General features: G+C 42.0%; 1 protein-coding gene across 3 annotated transcripts in view; it reads right to left on the minus strand.

Moving 5' to 3' along the window:
* Positions 1–141: 141 nt before the first annotated feature.
* Positions 142–17,033, minus strand: part of PPIL3 (peptidylprolyl isomerase like 3) — a 21,386-nt gene continuing 4,494 nt past the window's right edge. For 2 of the 3 annotated variants that reach the window (XM_027773630.1, XM_027773631.1), the window contains 5 exons: positions 13,879–13,953; positions 12,501–12,594; positions 11,459–11,526; positions 8,489–8,607; positions 142–1,239 (listed from right to left, as the gene is read on the minus strand). In XM_027773630.1, coding sequence (XP_027629431.1) covers positions 1,113–1,239; positions 8,489–8,607; positions 11,459–11,526; positions 12,501–12,594; positions 13,879–13,953 — 483 coding nt within the window. In that variant the 3' untranslated portion in view covers positions 142–1,112. The remainder of the gene's footprint in view (positions 1,240–8,488; positions 8,608–11,458; positions 11,527–12,500; positions 12,595–13,878; positions 13,954–17,033) is intronic. The other variant, XM_006153003.3, reaches the window with a different exon arrangement.

Below are 17,033 nucleotides of genomic sequence, written 5' to 3' on the forward strand. Positions count from 1 at the left end.
AGAGACAGAGACAGAAAGCGAGAAATCACCCCCCAGGGGGGATGGTCACACCGCAATCCCTTCTCCTCCATTCTCCTCTCGGGATCTTGGGCACGCACACACACGCGCCCGGCGTCAGTTTTAAGCCACCAGGTCTGGGACGCGAACCACGATCAACTACGTGGGAGTCCAGCGACATAGCCATTACACTAACTGCTGGTTCCCTCTGTGGCACTTTTTCATGGCAGTCCGAAGAAACTAATATAAGGTATTATATTAAAAAATGTTATTTCAATGGTTTGCAGGTGGTATGGTGGTTCATGTGTTGGAATTTGGTTGTATTGTGAAGGTATTAAGAGAAGCCTTAATCTATTTGTAATGTTGAGAGCTGGGGTTTTATGGAAAGGATTAGACAGACATCAGACTGGGGCCACCAGGACTAAATCCTGTTGAGTTTTTTTGGGGGGAGACAGAGACATAAACATACATGCATGAATGTGCACATAGGTATATACACATTCTCCTGGTCTGCTGTCTTGCCGTGTGATCCACCAGCAAGAAGACCCTTACCAGATACAGCTACTGGATCATAGGTCTCCAAACCATGAGATGAATACACTTCCATTCTTATAAATTACCCAATCACAGTATACTCTGTTAAAAGCAATCTAATGGAATAGAACAGACCCTTTACTAAAACTCTAAAGACCAGAGAAAATAGCAACTATATCGGCTGGCCTTTCTACACCATCTATTTATCCTGTCCTCCTTCTTTCTAACTGCATAAAGTGAATAATTAATTAAAGTTAATACTTCAAGGATATGAACTAGATATGAAAGAGTATATAATTAGGGTATTCAAAAATGCCTGCATTTAATAGAAGCACAGCATTAAAAATAAGGGTAACAAAAATTAAAGTTTTTATATTAAAATCAAAGAAATACATTGGATAATGGTTATATTAAACAATATGCTCTACACTGGGGATAAAAGCTGTGGGCTCCTCTTAGTGCCACCATTGGTCATAAACAAGCAGAAGGATGATGCAATCTCTGTCACCATTGAAACTGGATAAACTACAACAGTCATTTGAGCAAATAGTTTGACTAATATTCATCCAGGTCTATTATGGCTATTGAGCAAATGGGTTGGCATGAATAGTTATATCCTTAATGTGTACATCATTAAGAGGTCGGTATGTCTTCTCATTTACTGGTAACTTCTCCAATTCATCTAGAGTCTCCAGACCATCTATTACCCTGAAACAAAAACAATATAGTCCATGAAAATTTCTTCAAATTAAAATATAATATCAAAATATTTCTAGCAATTATAGTCTCCTTGAGAAAGGACCATGTTTTATAGTTCTTTGAGGTCTCTAGTTAACTGTACAACAAAATAGTGATTTTCTGCCACTGATATGGATCAAAATTCAGAAATAAAAAATTTCATGTTCTTAGTCATGTTCTTTCCACCATATTTCCACCAAAGTAACTGAAATTAAATTCTCCATTTTTATAGTTGTCACATAGAATAGCTACAAGTGGGCCTAATAGAGACAGTTAAAGGGAAAACAAAATTATCCATGCTCTCACAACATTTCTGACACCAAACATGGGTTTTCTCAGTTCCCCAAGTGTCTTGAGTGTTCTTCAATTTAGCTCTGATAGTAACTACTCAGAGTTAGCGAAGACCACACAGGTTTAGTCCCAGAGTGCCCTCCACTTCAAAAACCAGTTCCAGGGAACCAGCAGTTAGCATAATGGCTATGTCACTGGACTCCCACGTAGTTGACCGCGGTTCGTGTCCCGGACACGGTGGCTTAAAACTCACGCCGGGCGCGTGTGCGTGCGTGCCCAAGATCCCGAGAGGAGAATGGAGGAGAAGGGATTGCGGTGTGACCATCCCCCCTGGGGGGTGATTTCTTGCTTTCTGTCTCTATGTCTCTCTCTGTCTGTCTGGCAAGCGCACGTGCCCTATAGTGAAAATCTCTCCCAAAAAAAAAAAAAAAAAAAAAACCAGTTCCAGGTCCCAAGTTGTGATCTATACCTCTGACCAGCCAGATATTACATTGGAGGTTAGGTTCAATAATTTGCAAGAATTGCTCCCAGAACTCATGACAGAGCTTTACTTACTACTATTGGTTATTTTAAAGAATACATCTTAGAACAGTCAAATGCAAGAGATGTACATAGCAAGGTACAGGGAGTGTGGAGCTTCCATACTCTCTCCAAGTGTTTCACCCCCTCCAGCACCAATATACATTCACTAACACAGAAATTCTCCAATCCTGTTTATGGTTTATATGGAGATTCCATTATGCAGGCATGATTGAGAAAATCATTGTTCACTGGTGACTAAACTCAACCTCTAGCCCTTCTCCTCTTTCTGGAGGTCAGAGGTTGGGACTTGGGGGTACGACTGGCTCCTCTGATAACCAGCCCTCATTTTGTAACTACCAAAGGGCCCACCAAGAATCACCTCAGTAGCATAAACTCAGGTATGGTCAAAAGAGGCTCATAAGTAGCAGAATATTCTTGTCATTCCTGTGACTCAGGAAATTCCAAGGGTAATTTCAGGAGCTCTTTGCTTTGAACCAGGGATGCGGATCAAATGACCAAACATAAAACACACATGCACACGTATACTTTAATGAGAGACTTCTGACAGGGTCTTAGACTGTTGTGTGACCCTGCTGCCCCAGCATCCCTCTTAGGTAGGAGCACAAGGTATGTGCTTCCATGCCTGGCCTGTTCTTGGTTGGGCTGATAATCAAACCTTGGCCTTCCATGTGGCCTCAACCTCCAAGGAGAATCATTTTAGAAGCACATGTCACTGGGGCTCAGCCCAAATACTATTTTTTTGTTATATCATGACATCACCCCAGTCACTGAAATTTTCTTTCTATAGGAAATATCTAGAGAAAGTATGTAATGATGACATTATTATCATCAGTATTATTCTCCCAACATTGACCATCCTTAAGTAGGCAGCCACTATATGCTTTATTGTTTAAATTTGGAGTTTCTACTTTTTGCTTCTAAACAGTAGCAACTAATAATAATAAAAATAGAAGAAAAGATTGACAGTTAATTCAGTCTCTGGCAAACTCACTTCCTGTTATCACTAAGAAAAAAACATACCCAGAGTTATTCTTCTAATACATGTTCTGGAAATTTGATCCTAAGACATCTGCTAAGAAAAAGTGGCTTTTATGGGGCCAAGAGGTGGTGGTAGTTAAGGCACTGGACTCCCATGTGGCTCACCATGGTCCCAGTCCTGGACCCAGTGGCTTGAAAATCGCAGCAGGCACGAGTGTACTTGTGCCCAAAACTCAAAAGAAGAACAAAGGAGAAGAGATTATGGTGTGGCCATTCTGCCACACCACTCCTGCCCCATGTGATTTCTCACTTTTCCTCTCTCTCTTTCTCTCTGGTGAGCATACATGCCCTGAGGCAAAAACAAAAACAAAAATAACCAAACAAAAAAGAAAATCTAGCTTTTATATTATACCTCTTAATAAAACTCAGACCAATTCCTAAGATTTATAATACTTTCAAAAAAGATAACAAATTTAGGGAACCAGCAGTTAGCATAATAGCTATGTTGCTGGACTCCCACGTAGTCGACAGCGGTTCGCGTCTCGGACCCGGTGGCTTAAATCTCACACCGGCGCGTGTGCATGCATGCCCAAGGTCCCGAGAGGAGAATGGAGGAGAAGGGACTGCGGCGTGACCATCCCCCCTGGGGGGTGATTTCTCACTTTCTGTCTCTGTCTGTCTGGCGAGCGCATGCGCCCTATAGCGAAAACCTCTCCAAAAAAAAATAAATAAATTTACATTTTATTTCACATTACCACTAAAATAGTACTTTAAAACATTTGATTTTACACCTAAATGTAGGGGACAGTTAAAGTCATTAAATTTTAAGTCTCTGGGCCAGCAGGTGGTGAGCTGGTTAAGGCACTGAATTCCCACATGGCAGACCATGTTTCAAGTCCTGGACCCAGGAGCTCAAAAATCATGTCAGGCATGTGTGCATGTGCATGTATGCCCAAAACCCCAAGAAAACAGAGAAAAAGTGACTAAAGTGTGGTCATACCCCCAAAGGGTGATTTCTTACTTTCCATCTCCCTGGTGAGCAGCCCCTATGGCAAAAATCCAAAATAATATTTTTGAGAATTGGGTAACCGCAGATGGCCTAATGGTTATGTCACTTCCACATGGCTGACCGCAGTTTCAGTCCCGGACCTGGAAGCTTGAAACTCATGCCAGGCACTTGTGCATGTGTATCCAAAATCCCAAGAGGAGAATGGAGAAGGAACTGAGGGGTAACTTTTCACTTGTCTTTCCGTCTCTCTCTGTCTCTCCAGTGAGCACATGTGCCCTAATAGCAAAAATCTCTTTTAAAAAAAAAACTAAGTCTTAAAGGCTTTTCCATCTTAAGAATCAGTAAGAAACAGAGAAAGTAAGAAACAGATCTCAGGAGGGGGAACAAAAGACAGAAAGAACTGTGGCAGGTTAAATCTAGTCGAATACCTGGGACATGGGCCTCTGAGAACCAGAAAAGCGTGTGTACATTTACATATAACACTTAGTTGCAAGGGATTAGTGAACCTAAGGTTAATCCTGTTCTAAACACTAGTTTTGTCACAAGCCCAGTAAGAGAAATGCCAGTAATTGCTGATCAAGAATTCTGATGATTAAGAGACCAGCTGCTGCGTAATGGCTATGTCGCTGAACTCCCATGTAGTTGACCACGGTTTGACTGGGACCCGGTGGCTTAAACTTACGCCGGGTGTGTGTGTGTGCATGCCCAAGATCCCGAGACAAGAATGGAGGGGAAGGGATTGTGGCGTGGTCATCCCCGGTGGGGGGTGATTTATCACTTTCTGTTTCTCTGTCTCTCTCTCTCTTTCTGGCAAGCGCAAGCGCCCTGTAACAAAAACCTCTCCAAAAAAAAAAGGAATTATGATGATTGGTTGGTTCAGGGAGAAAATAAAAGGAAGGGAAACTGAGTTACCTACATATACACAAAGACTAGATGCTAATATTTCATTAATTTGTTTTTATGTATATAATGGATAAATTAGATACCTGCATATGAAGTGAAAAAGAAAACTTATATAGTCCTTTTTTCTTTAGATTTTTAAATCTTTTAAAAGTTTATTTCTTTCTTTTATGAGAATGTGTGACAGGAAGAGACAGGAAGCCAAATGTACACAACAAGGTTTCACGCTATGAACCCATCCTCCACACGCCCTGGCCAGTCAGGATCATGGGTGCACATGCCAGCGTGCAGGACCATTGTGGAAGAGAACCATGACCCAGACTTCCTTGAACAGCATGTTCTCACTGTGCCATCCAGCCAGCCCAAGTCCATTGTTTTTAATTAATCCAACTTGGCATCCCAACTTAAATAAAACAAACTCTAGAACTAAGCCTTGTGTTTTCTTTTTGTGTTTTTTTTAGAGAGGTTTTCGCTATAGGGTGCGTGCACTCGCCAGACAAACAGAGAGAGAGACATAGAGACAGAAAGCGAGAAATCACCCCCCAGGGGGGATGGTCACGCGCAATCCCTTCTCCTCCATTCTCCTCTCAGGATCTTGGGCATGCACGCACACGCGCCCTGTGTGAATTTTAAGTCACTGGGTCCAGGACGTGAACCGCGGTCGACTACGTGGGAGTCCAGCAACATAGCCATTACGCTAACTGCTGGTTCCCTAGAACTAAGCCTTGTGTTTTAACAGAGCATGGTAAATAATAGGTTGTCAGCAAAGTCATGACATGTTTTTCTATGTAAAAATGTATCATGAGTTTCCTGATAACCCATTATTTGTTGAATTAAAAGATGGATTTACTTCCCACTAATCTATAAAAGTGACCCCCAGAGACAGAGCTTCCAATGAATGTTCTGGCAGAGACTGCTAAACATCACTCTAAGATCCACTCTTTCTTTCACCTCACTCAAAAAAACCTGATTTTCTAGAGGCTGGTAATATATCCAGCTTAAAAAACAAGATGTCTTTCCTGTTGGGCGTGGCTGTGTTACTAAGGGCTGGTGTCTTCCAGAAAACTGTTTAAAAAGGGCTGACTCAGCTTACAAGTGCCTTTTGTCCTCCTTCCTTTCTGCCTGAAACACAGTTTTTTTTTTTGGAGAGGTTTTTGCTATAGGGCGCATGCGCTCGCCAGACAGAGAGAGAAATAGAGACAGAAAGCGAGAAATCACCCCCCAGGGTGGATGGTCCCTCCTCAATCACTGCTCCTCCATTCTCCTCTCGGGATCTTGGGCGGGCACACACGCACACGCGTCTGGCATGAGTTTTAAGCCACTGGGTCCAGGACACAAACCGCGGTCGACCACGTGGGAGTCCAGTGCCATAGCCATTACGCTAACTGCTGGTTCCCGAAACACAGGTTTTGACTGAAGCTGTGCTGTCCATTTTATGACCATGAGGTGAGCCCAAGGATAGAAGATAAAGATGGTTAAAGGAAAGATGGAGGCGCTAGAATACTGGTGAAATAAAGGAATCGCCCTACCCATCCACCTTATTTAAGTTGTTATTTTTCAGATCTCTGAGTTGCTGTGAAATGCTACATTTTTTTCAGTATTTTTTTTTTTTTGCCTTAAGGCGTATGTGCTTGTGTGTGTGTGTGGGGGGGAGAGACACACAGTGAGAGGGAAGGTGAGAAATCACCCCCCAGGGGGGATGGCCACTGCGCCATTCCTTCTTCATTCTCCTCCTGGGATCATGGGCAGGTGCACGCCTGCATCCAGCATGAGTTTCAAGCTACCAAGTTTTTGTTTTTTTTTTTTTTTTCTGAGAGGTTTTCGCTATAGGGCACGTGCACTCATCAGACAGACAGAGAGAGACATAGAGACAGAAAGCGAGAAATCACCCCCCAGGGGAGATGGTCATGCCGCAATCCCTTCTCCTCCATTTTCCTCTCGGGATTGGGCACACACGCACACACGCCTGGCGTGAGTTTTAAGTCACCGGGTCCGGGATGCGAACCACGGTCGACTACGTGGGAGTCCAGCGACATAGCCATTACACTAACTGCTGGTTTCCAAGCCACCAAGTTTGAGACTACAACTGTGGTCAGCCATGTGGGAGTGCAGCAACATAACTTCTCCACCATCTGCTGGTCCCTGAAAGGTTTTCTTTTTTTTTCTTTTTTTTTTTTAAGGGAGATTTTTGCTACAGGCCACATGTGCTCACTGGAAAGACAGAAACAGACAAAAAGGGAAAAGTCACCTCCAAGGAGTGACAGCCACTCCACGACCCCTTCTCTTCCATTCTCCTCCCAGGATCTTAGGCTTGCATGCATATGCACCAGAGTGAGTTTTAAGCTGTCAGGTCCGGGACTCAAACTGCGGTAGACTGTATGGGAATCCAGCAACGTAACCATTACACCATCTGCTGGTCCCAGTTTTTTAAAAAGAATTTATTCATTTATTTCTTCCATGAGAGAGAGAAAAAAAGACAAATAAGGCACCCATATTAGAATCTTCATGCCCCAATCCACCCCTAACTTCAGTCTGTCTGGATCACAGATAAACATACATGTCTGGTGTCTTTATTTTTTTTTGGGGGGGGGAGAGATTTTTGCTATAGGGTGGGTGCACTCGCCAGACAGACAGAAAGCAAGAAATCATCCCCCAGCGGGGATGGCCATGCTGTAATCCCTTCTCCTCCATTCTCCTCTCGGGACCTTGGGCACACATGCACACGCGCCCGGCGTGAGTTTTAAGCCACCAGGTCCGGGACGCGAACCACGGTCGACTACATGGGAGTCCAGCGACATAGCCATTACACTAACTTTGGGCACCCCCCTTTTAAAAAAAAAAAAGGTTTTTAAAAGGCATGTGCACTTGCCAGTGAGACAGAAAGATAAAGTGAGAAATCACTCCCAGTGGGATGGACACACCACAATCTCTTCTTCTCCATTCTCCTTTGGGGTTTTTTGACATGCACACATACAAGCCCAGCGTGATTTTCCAGCCCCTGGGCCTGGGACTCAAACCATGGTTGGACATGTGAGAATCCGGTGCTTTAACCACTATCCCAACTGATGGCCTCATGCCTGGTATCTTCAGGGAGGTTCTGGGACACAAATCTAGGACCTTCCCACGTGGTTCCAGTTGTGTAACTGCTGCGCCAACTGCCTGGTCCCTCAAATGCTATCCTCTGTCTAGTAATTTAAAATAATAAATAAAATAAATAATTAACAAAATGAAATGCTACTCATGCTACATACACATTACTATTAGGTTTTACAGTAATCTTGGGAAAAAATGTCAGCTCTTCTTTTACAAAATAAGGAAAATGAGGCTTAGCAAGGTCATAACTTTCCAAAGGTCACAGGAAGGGTAAGTTGTAAACCCCAGGTACATCTAGCTCTTATATCGCTTTTTCCCATATTAGTTAAGCTATAAACACAGCCACACCGATGCACCCCTGAGTTGGTAGGCCAAAGAAAACTATAATCAGAATACTGTACTCACTTTCCAAATACCGTGTATTTCATGTCCAAATGTGGTTGTTTGCCATAGGTGATGAAGAACTGAGAACCATTGGTATTTGGACCATTATTAGCCATAGATACAACGCCTCTAACATTATGCTGGAAAAGACAGACCAAAGTATTCATTTAACTGTGTTTTTACATAAATATACAGTTGAGACAAAAATGCACTCTTTATTGTCCCAATGTTTAAAAGACCAAGAAAACAAACATGTAAGCAGCTTCTATTAGAACTAATCCAAATGTTCAGTTTCTGTATTATTTGTATCCCTGAAATGTAAATTGTTTATGTATCAAATAATTTCTCCCAATTAATTCCTTTTTCGCTTTGGAGATGTGCAATCACAAACATTTTTGGTAATATCAATATATAATAGAAATAATCCTTACATTTATATTAAGGAATAGTGTGCTGGCATGAAACGATCAGGTAGACAACAAAACCATAATCCCCATAATCTCTTCTCAATACACTGGACTCTCGCTAGTTTCTTTATCTGTAAAACAAGGGAGGTTGGACTAGTTCAGGGGTCTATACGTAATTCAGAGGCTCACAGGGGTTAAGCAAATAGTAAATTGAGAACTGGGCAGAATGTGCTTTGGGATAGATGGAGTCTAGCAAAATGGCTAGGAGTCTAGCAAAATGGCTAGTGTATCTCTGGCCTAATGGCATTGAATTCTTTTTTCAGTCAATGGTCATAGAGAATGCATCTGTGGGTTTTCTCAGCATAATTCCAGCACTGGATGATCTATGAAAACCGCATCTAGTTCGGGACCAGCAGTTGGCATAATGGCTATGTCACTGGACTCCCATGTAGTCAATCATGGTTCGAGTCCCGGACCCAGTGGCTTAAAACTCACACTGGGCACATGTGCGTGCATGCCCAAGATCCCAAGAGGAGAATGGAGAAGGGATTGTGGCTTAGCCATCCCCCCTGGGGGGTGATTTCTCGCTTTCTGTCTCTGACGAGCATACCCACCCTATAGCGAAAACCTCTCAAAAAAAAAAAAAAAAATCTCATCTAGTTCTAACATCATCCACTATTTGCTTACAATGAACTGTGTTCACGAATTAAAAGGTCTTAGTGATTAAGATAGAAAACACAACTGAGAATCATGTTACAGTGATACAAAATAAACTGCAATAATGCCACTGATTACTCTAGTTTTAGCTATTCATCAAATGACACAAATAAGTAGGATTTTTTTTTTTAATTTGATAGAGCATATGTGTGTGCTTGTCAGAGATAAACAAAACAACAGAGTGGGGAAAGGAGAAAGCATGCATGGGGCATGGTCATACCACAATCCCTTCTCCTCCATTTCTCCCTCCTTTTGGGATTTTGAGCATGTACACGTATATGCCCAGTATTTTTTTCAAGCTGCTGAGTCTGAGACTTGTGTCATGTAGTTGACCATGTGGGATCCAGATGCTTTAAATGCCGTTTCACTGGTTAGCCCAAGTGACACAAATTAGACACAGAGATGTAACTACATCAACATATTTATGTTTTATCACCCTAAAAGATCACTACTAGGCTAACAGGTGGCAAGGACATTAAGGCAGCTAAATCCCACAGGGCCAACTGCACAGTTTGATTCCTGGACTTGGTAGTTTGAAAATCATGCTGGAAGCTTATGTGTATGTGCCCAAAATCTCAAGAAAAGAATGGAGAAGGGACTGGGGCATGGCCATACCCTCTGAGGGTGATTTCTAACTTGACTTCTCTGTGTCTCAGAAAAATATAAACACAGGAAATTAAAAAGCTCCTAATTTTATAGTGAAGAGTTATTCATATGCACTTCTCCTTAATCTACTTGAGATCTACCATAACTATTAACTAGAGTTAATATGTTAAGATTTGGGGCTGGCAGATGATGTGGTGGTTAAGGGTGCTGAACTCCTACACGGGCAACCGTGGTTCAACTCCTGGACCTGGTGGCTTGCTTTCCCACTTCCCCCACCCCCGTCCCTCTCTAGTCAAAATTAAAACTAAATAAAATGGATAAAGTTAAATAAAAAATAATTCTTTAGAAAAAATACAGTAAGGTTCAAACATCTAACAGAATATGGTAAAAGTTGAATATTAATAACCAGGAGATGGCATAGTGGTTTCATCACTGGACTCACACATATTCGACCATGGTTCGAGTCCTGGACCTGGCAGCTTAAAACTTGCTGGATGTATGTGTGTGCGTGCCCAAAATTTTGAGAGGAGAAGAGTGTGTGACCAGCCTCCTAGAGAGGTGATTTCTAGCTTTCTGTCTCTCTGGCAAAGTGTGCATGCCTTACAGCAAGAAAAGCTCTTAAAAAATAAATAATAGGAACTATTGTACCCAGGAGTTCTGAGAGTCGCTCCTCTTCACTCTCAAAAAAGACCAATGATTTATGTTATTCAGGATGAACTTTTAGGTTAATTATTTCAGGTTGGGTTCAAAGATGAGCTCCCTTAGTATCAAAATCCATGTCATGGTGAGACTCCAGGATACGTGTCAGGGTAGAACTGCCGTTTATAGGGACCAGCAGTTAGCGTAATGGCTATGTTGTTGGACTCCCATGTAGTCAACCGCGGTTTGCGTCCCAGACCCAGTGGCTTAAAACTCACGCCGGGCGCGTGTGCGTGCATGCCCAAGATCCCGAGAGGAGAATGGAGGAGAAGGGATTGCGGGGTGGCCATCCCCCCTGGGGGGTGATTTCTCGCTTTCTGTCTCTCTGTCTCTCTCTGTCTGTCTGGCAAGTGCACGTACCCTATAGCAAAAAACAACAAAAAAAAAACACCTCTCCAAAAGAACTGCCATTTATATTTTTTTCCCCTGACATCTTTTATCAAGTGTGCAAAAACTTATATTCATATAGTAATGTTGTTAACTTGATTACAACACATGTATCAAAGTTTCCGAGCATAACCAAGGCGTGAGAAAACAAACTTTGGCAGCACTGGTAATATACCTTAAGATATTCACTGTATTCATCCTCAAACTTCTTGCCCCAGATACTGTTACCTCCTCTTCCTGTACCTACATTATAAAACAAGGAAATCAAAAGAGGTAATTTCCCCCTGCACAAGGGTGAAGAGATAGGGTACCCCAAGGGGAAGGGCTGTAGATTGAGAAAGAACAGACAGATAAAAGCGGGGATCCGGCTCTCATTCTTAGGGAAGGCAAAGTCTCATGCTTCAGCTGTGGAGCACCTCTTGTGGTTCTAAACAAGGCTCCCCTGGCCTTCTCAGGCTGACGCTCAGGTTTCTTCTATCTGTAAAGCCCAGCATTAGATTATGTTTCTGTTTAGAGCTTTCACATACCCTTCAGTGACAACACAAAGACTGTGTCTTAGGCACTCCCTGCAACTTTAATTCAAGTTGCAAAAAGGTTGTTCAGTTTCTAAAACTCAAGGGCTACTTTACATCATAAATCTTTAAATACAAGTGAAATTTAACGTAGCCTCTAGCACTTGCCCAAATTTTACCTTAGAGTCCAGAAAAAAGATTCCAACAAAAAATAAAAAGGAATAATCCTCCTTATCAATATTGTTCATATTTTAGAGGCAGAGGGTGATAGCTTTTGCTTAAATTGTATTGCTATTATAAAGGACTCTGGGAATAGCAAGTGGCATGATGGTTAAGGTGCTAGATATCACCTGGCCGATTGCACAACTGAAGTTCTGGACCTAACGGATTAAAAAACATGCAGGGGATTGTACACATGAGTGTCCAAAATCCCAAGAGGAGAATGGAGGAGAAGGGATTATAGCATGGCCATCCCCCAAGGTGGTGATTTCTCACTTTCCTTTTTCTCTCTCTCTCTCTCTCTCTAGTGAACACATGTACCCTAGAGCCCTACAGCAAAATAACTAAAAAATGAATAATAATAATAATAAATAAGGCACTCTGGTTAAAAAACTTCAACATGCTCTTATTTTCCTAATCCTATTTCCCCCTCATCTTCACAATATACATCTACTTCCCTAGATCTTAGTTAATCGAATAACTTACCTGTTGGATCTCCTGTTTGAACCATGAAACCCTTAATATTCCTATGAAAAATACAGCCATTGTAGTAATTGCTTGCACAAAGAGCCAAGAAATTCTGGAGAATAAAAATAATGATGGAAAAATGATGCATCAGAAACACATTTAAGATAAATAACCAATGATATATACTGAAACACTATAGCAGCATATTTTTACAGTGACTCTTAGGTATTACTTTGGATTATGTCACTTCCATGCTTAAAACACTTCAATAGCTTCTTCCTGCTCTTGGAATTAAATACAAACTCCTCAGCAGGGCCTCGCCAGTCCTGTATGACCTGGAGCAACTCTACCTCTCATCTGATAATACTCTGGTCAGGATTCCAATGGTTCATCCAAAAGGGGCAGGCTTTCCCACCTTGGGGCCTTTCCACCTATTTCTATACCTGGAGATGTCCTTTGTATGTCTCTTTCCATGGAGATGCCTTCATGCCTTCTGTACTCAGTGTCCTTCTGTATCACTGTCCTGGATAGGCCTGCCCCCACCTTCTTCTGTCAAGGAGCTCTTTTCCCTTTACTCTCTACCTCAACACTTTATTTTTCTCAAGGCATTATTACCTTTTAGAATTATGTCATTTCCTGACTTTCCCTATTCTCCCACCTAGAATATTAATTCTACCAGGGCAAGGAATGTCTCTTGCTGATCACTGTACCCCCAGACTCCCGACAAGACGACCTTTATAAACAACTGAACAAAGTAAATCTACACTGGTGACTCTTCTTCCTTCTATCTTTATGGTTTCAACTAGGAGAAAACAGCGTATAGATTAGTTCTTAATCTAATATCCTATCTAGCCTAATATCCTAATGATTACATTTCCTGAGGAAAATGAGTCAAAAGGAAAAGATACTAGCCACTCTGGCTACAGAAAAACAATCTCCCTTCTCTTTGACCCACCTCAGACATGAGGAAAGGTAAGTAGAAATTAGGCCACAAGTTATGATGGGCAGTTTTTACTGACAATGATTTTATAAAAGTTTTGCTGTTGTTCAAGTTTAATTATTTGATTTCCTAATAGTTATCCTGTTGCATTAATTGATTTATTTTTTTAATTGCTACAAGGTATGTACATTCCCTGAAGACAGGGATGGGGTGAGAAGGTAGTGAGAAAGCATCCCCCATGGGAGATGGTCATATCATAATCCCTTCTCTTCCATTTCTCCTTTCAAGGTTTTGGGCACACACACACACACACACACACACACACACACACACACACGTCCACATGTTTCTCAAGTCACCAGGACACAAACTCTGTGGTCACCATGTGGGACCCAGTCACCTTAACCACACCACTGGCTGACCTCTGAGATTTAGTATGTAAATAGTGGCACTCACCTCACATGTTTTGGGTGTCCTCTCACAGAAGACTTCTATTTTAATGTCACCTACATCAGTATGCAAGGTCACAGACTAAATAGAGAATGTTAAGAACAAATGAGATATCTCCAGGTAACTATGTTAATTCTCTGACTGGCTATTCAAAATGACAATCTGGGGCCAACAGGTGATATGGCTGTTAAAGGCGATGGACTCCCAAACGGCCGACCACAGTTCGAGCCTCGGACATGGCAGTTTGCTTTCTCTTTTCTTCACTTTCTCTCACTCTCATTCTGTCCCTCTCTGGTCAAAAAATTAAATAAATAAATAAAGTTAAATAAAAAATAATTCTTTTGGGACCAGAAGTTGGCTATTAAAAACATGTATTTTTAGTTGCTAAAGGGCATGTACACTCTCCAGAGAGAGACAGGGAGAGAGAGGGAGAAAGCAGTCCCCAGTGGGTAGTGGTAACGCCAAAGTCCTTGCTCTTCCATTTCTCCATCCTGTCTGGAGTTTGGGACTGCATGCACATGCACCCAGAGGGTTTTTCAAGCTGCTAGGGTCAAGATTTGAACCATGGTCAGCCATGTGGGATCTGGTTCTCTTACCACTAGGCTATGAGGCCTAGTGCTACTTAGTGCTCTGCTACCATATTTGGAAGCAAACACAATAGAAATAATTATTTTAAGTTTGGATTTTCTTCACCAATAAAAATAAAAACAGATTGGGACCAGCAGTTAGCGTACTGGCTATGTCGCTGGACTCCCATGTAATCGACTGCAGTTCAAGGCCCAGACCCAGTGGCTTAAACTCACACTGGGCACGTGTGCATGCGTGCCCAAGATCCCGAGAGGAGAATGGAGAAGGGATTGTGGCGTGGCCATCCCCACTGGGGGTGATTTCTTGCTTTCTGTCTCTCTGGTTCTCTTTGTCTTTCTGGTGAGCACATGTGCCCTATAGCAAAAACTTCTCCAAAAAAATAAAATAAATAAAATAAAAACAAATGCTGTTAGTATTATTGATCTTTATGGTAATTCACCAACATCATTAATATTCCTTAAAAAAATGGTAATAAAATGATTTTTCAAAACAGTTTCCACCACTTTCCTTAAGTAACTGAATTCTGAGAAATATGGTTAAAAACAATTCCTTTCTTGAATAAAGACAACAAACATAAAATATTGGTGTTTCTATATACTAAATGCACAGAGATAACCATAATGCTCTCTTGCTCTCTCTCTCTCCTCATTTTTTTCTTGGCTAGAAGACACAAGTTCTCACCAGGGAGAGAGAGGAAAGGGAGAAGTACTCCCCAGTGGGCATGGTCATACTGCCATCCCTCCTCCTCCATTTCTCTATCCTGTCAGGATTTTTGTTGGCCAAGTGGATACAGCTCTCTTAACCAGTAGGCCATGGGGGCTGGCCCATTATAATGAGCTTCCTTGTTTGCTGTTTTTTTTTTTTTAAAGGGTTTTTGACATAGGCCACTTGAGCTCACCAGACAGAGAGAGACAGAGAGGAAAAGTGAGAAATTACCCACAAGAGGAATGACCATATTGCAATCTCTTCTCCTCTTGAGTTTTTGGGCATTCATACATACACACCCAGTATGTTTTTCAAGCTGCTGGATCTAGGACTTGAACCATGGTTAGCCATGTGGGAGTCCGGTGTTCTAACCACCATGCTACCTGCTGGCTGCACTGTTTTGTCTTTTGTTGTAACTACTTTGTCGTTCCATTTCTCTTCCCTGTCTAAGCGCATCTAGCAGTCAGAGTACTGGTCACGCTGGTGATGCAGATTAGTGTGTGTATGCACAGGGTACAGGAGCACTGTTTTTGCAGTTTTTCTCCTACTCCAAGTTCTAGTTGTCTACCTTAGATCAAAAGCAAAAGACTCCCATTATAATGTTCATGCCTGCCTATTCTATCCCTCCCACTCTCCCTTTTCATCTTTACTTTGCAATCAGTATTTTCTCCATAAAAGGTAAAATCTGTCCATATTAAGTGAAATCATTAAGGAATTTAAAAGTAGTTTTGTTGGGCCAGTCCATGGAGTGGCTGTTAGAGTTGTAGGATCCCACATGGTCAATTGCATGTTTTAAGTGTCAGATGCCACAGCTTAAGAAACACACCGAGGTGGGGGTGGGGGGCAGTAGGTGACACAGTGGTTAAGGCACTGGACTCCCACATGGTCGACCATGGTTTGAGTCCTGGACCTGATGGCTTGAAACACACCAGGTGCACGTGCATGCACGACCCAAATCATGAGAGAATGGAAAAGGGATTATACTGTGGCTATCCTCCCTAGGGGGTGATTTCTCACTTTCGCTCTGTCTCTCTGGCAAGCTCACCCATCCTACAACCAAAAAAAAAAAAAAAACAAAAAACAAACAAACAAACAAACAAAAAAACCTCTCTATGAGAAAAAAGAACAAATACCCCAGGCATATGTGTGTGCATGCCTAAAATCCTGAAAGTAGGGGAAAAAAAAATCCTGAAAGTAAGGAGAAATGAAGAAGGGAAACATCACGTGTGTGTGTGTATGTGGGGAAATGGTAGGAATGCTGCCTTCTTGTTTTCCTTCTCTCTATGGTGAGTGCATGTGCTCTCTAAATTTTTAAAAAGTCATTTTATTTCCATTTCATTTATTGCCAGAGGGTGTGTGTGCTCACCAGAGAAAGAGGAGAGCAAGCAAAAGTACCTTTCAATGGGAAATAGCCATGCCTCAATCCTTATTTCTTCATCCTGCAAGGACTTTGGGCATGTACACACATGCACCTGGTATGTTTTTCAACCCCTCTGGGGCTGAGGTTCAAAATTATAGTTCAGGGGTCAGCAGGTGGTGTGATGGTTAAGGTACTGGACCTCCCACGTGGCTAATCACAGCTTGAGTCCTGGACCTGGTGGTTTGAAACTCATGTCAGGCATAAGTACCCAAAATCCAGAGAAGAGAATGGAGAAGAGATTACAGCATGGTCATCCCCCCTGGGAGGTGATTTCTTACTTTCTTTCTCTCCATCTCTTAATAAGTGCACGTGCTCTATAGCAAAAATCTCAAAAAAAAAAAAAAAAATCACATTTGGCCATGTGGGATCTAGCTTCCTATGACCTGGGCTATTAGGCTGGTCCTTTTTTTTTTTTCTTTTAAAGAGAGATTTTTGCTATAGGGCACAT

Source organism: Tupaia chinensis, unplaced genomic scaffold (assembly GCF_000334495.1).
Source record: "Tupaia chinensis unplaced genomic scaffold, TupChi_1.0 Scaffold000361_2, whole genome shotgun sequence".
Taxonomy (NCBI): domain Eukaryota; kingdom Metazoa; phylum Chordata; class Mammalia; order Scandentia; family Tupaiidae; genus Tupaia; species Tupaia belangeri.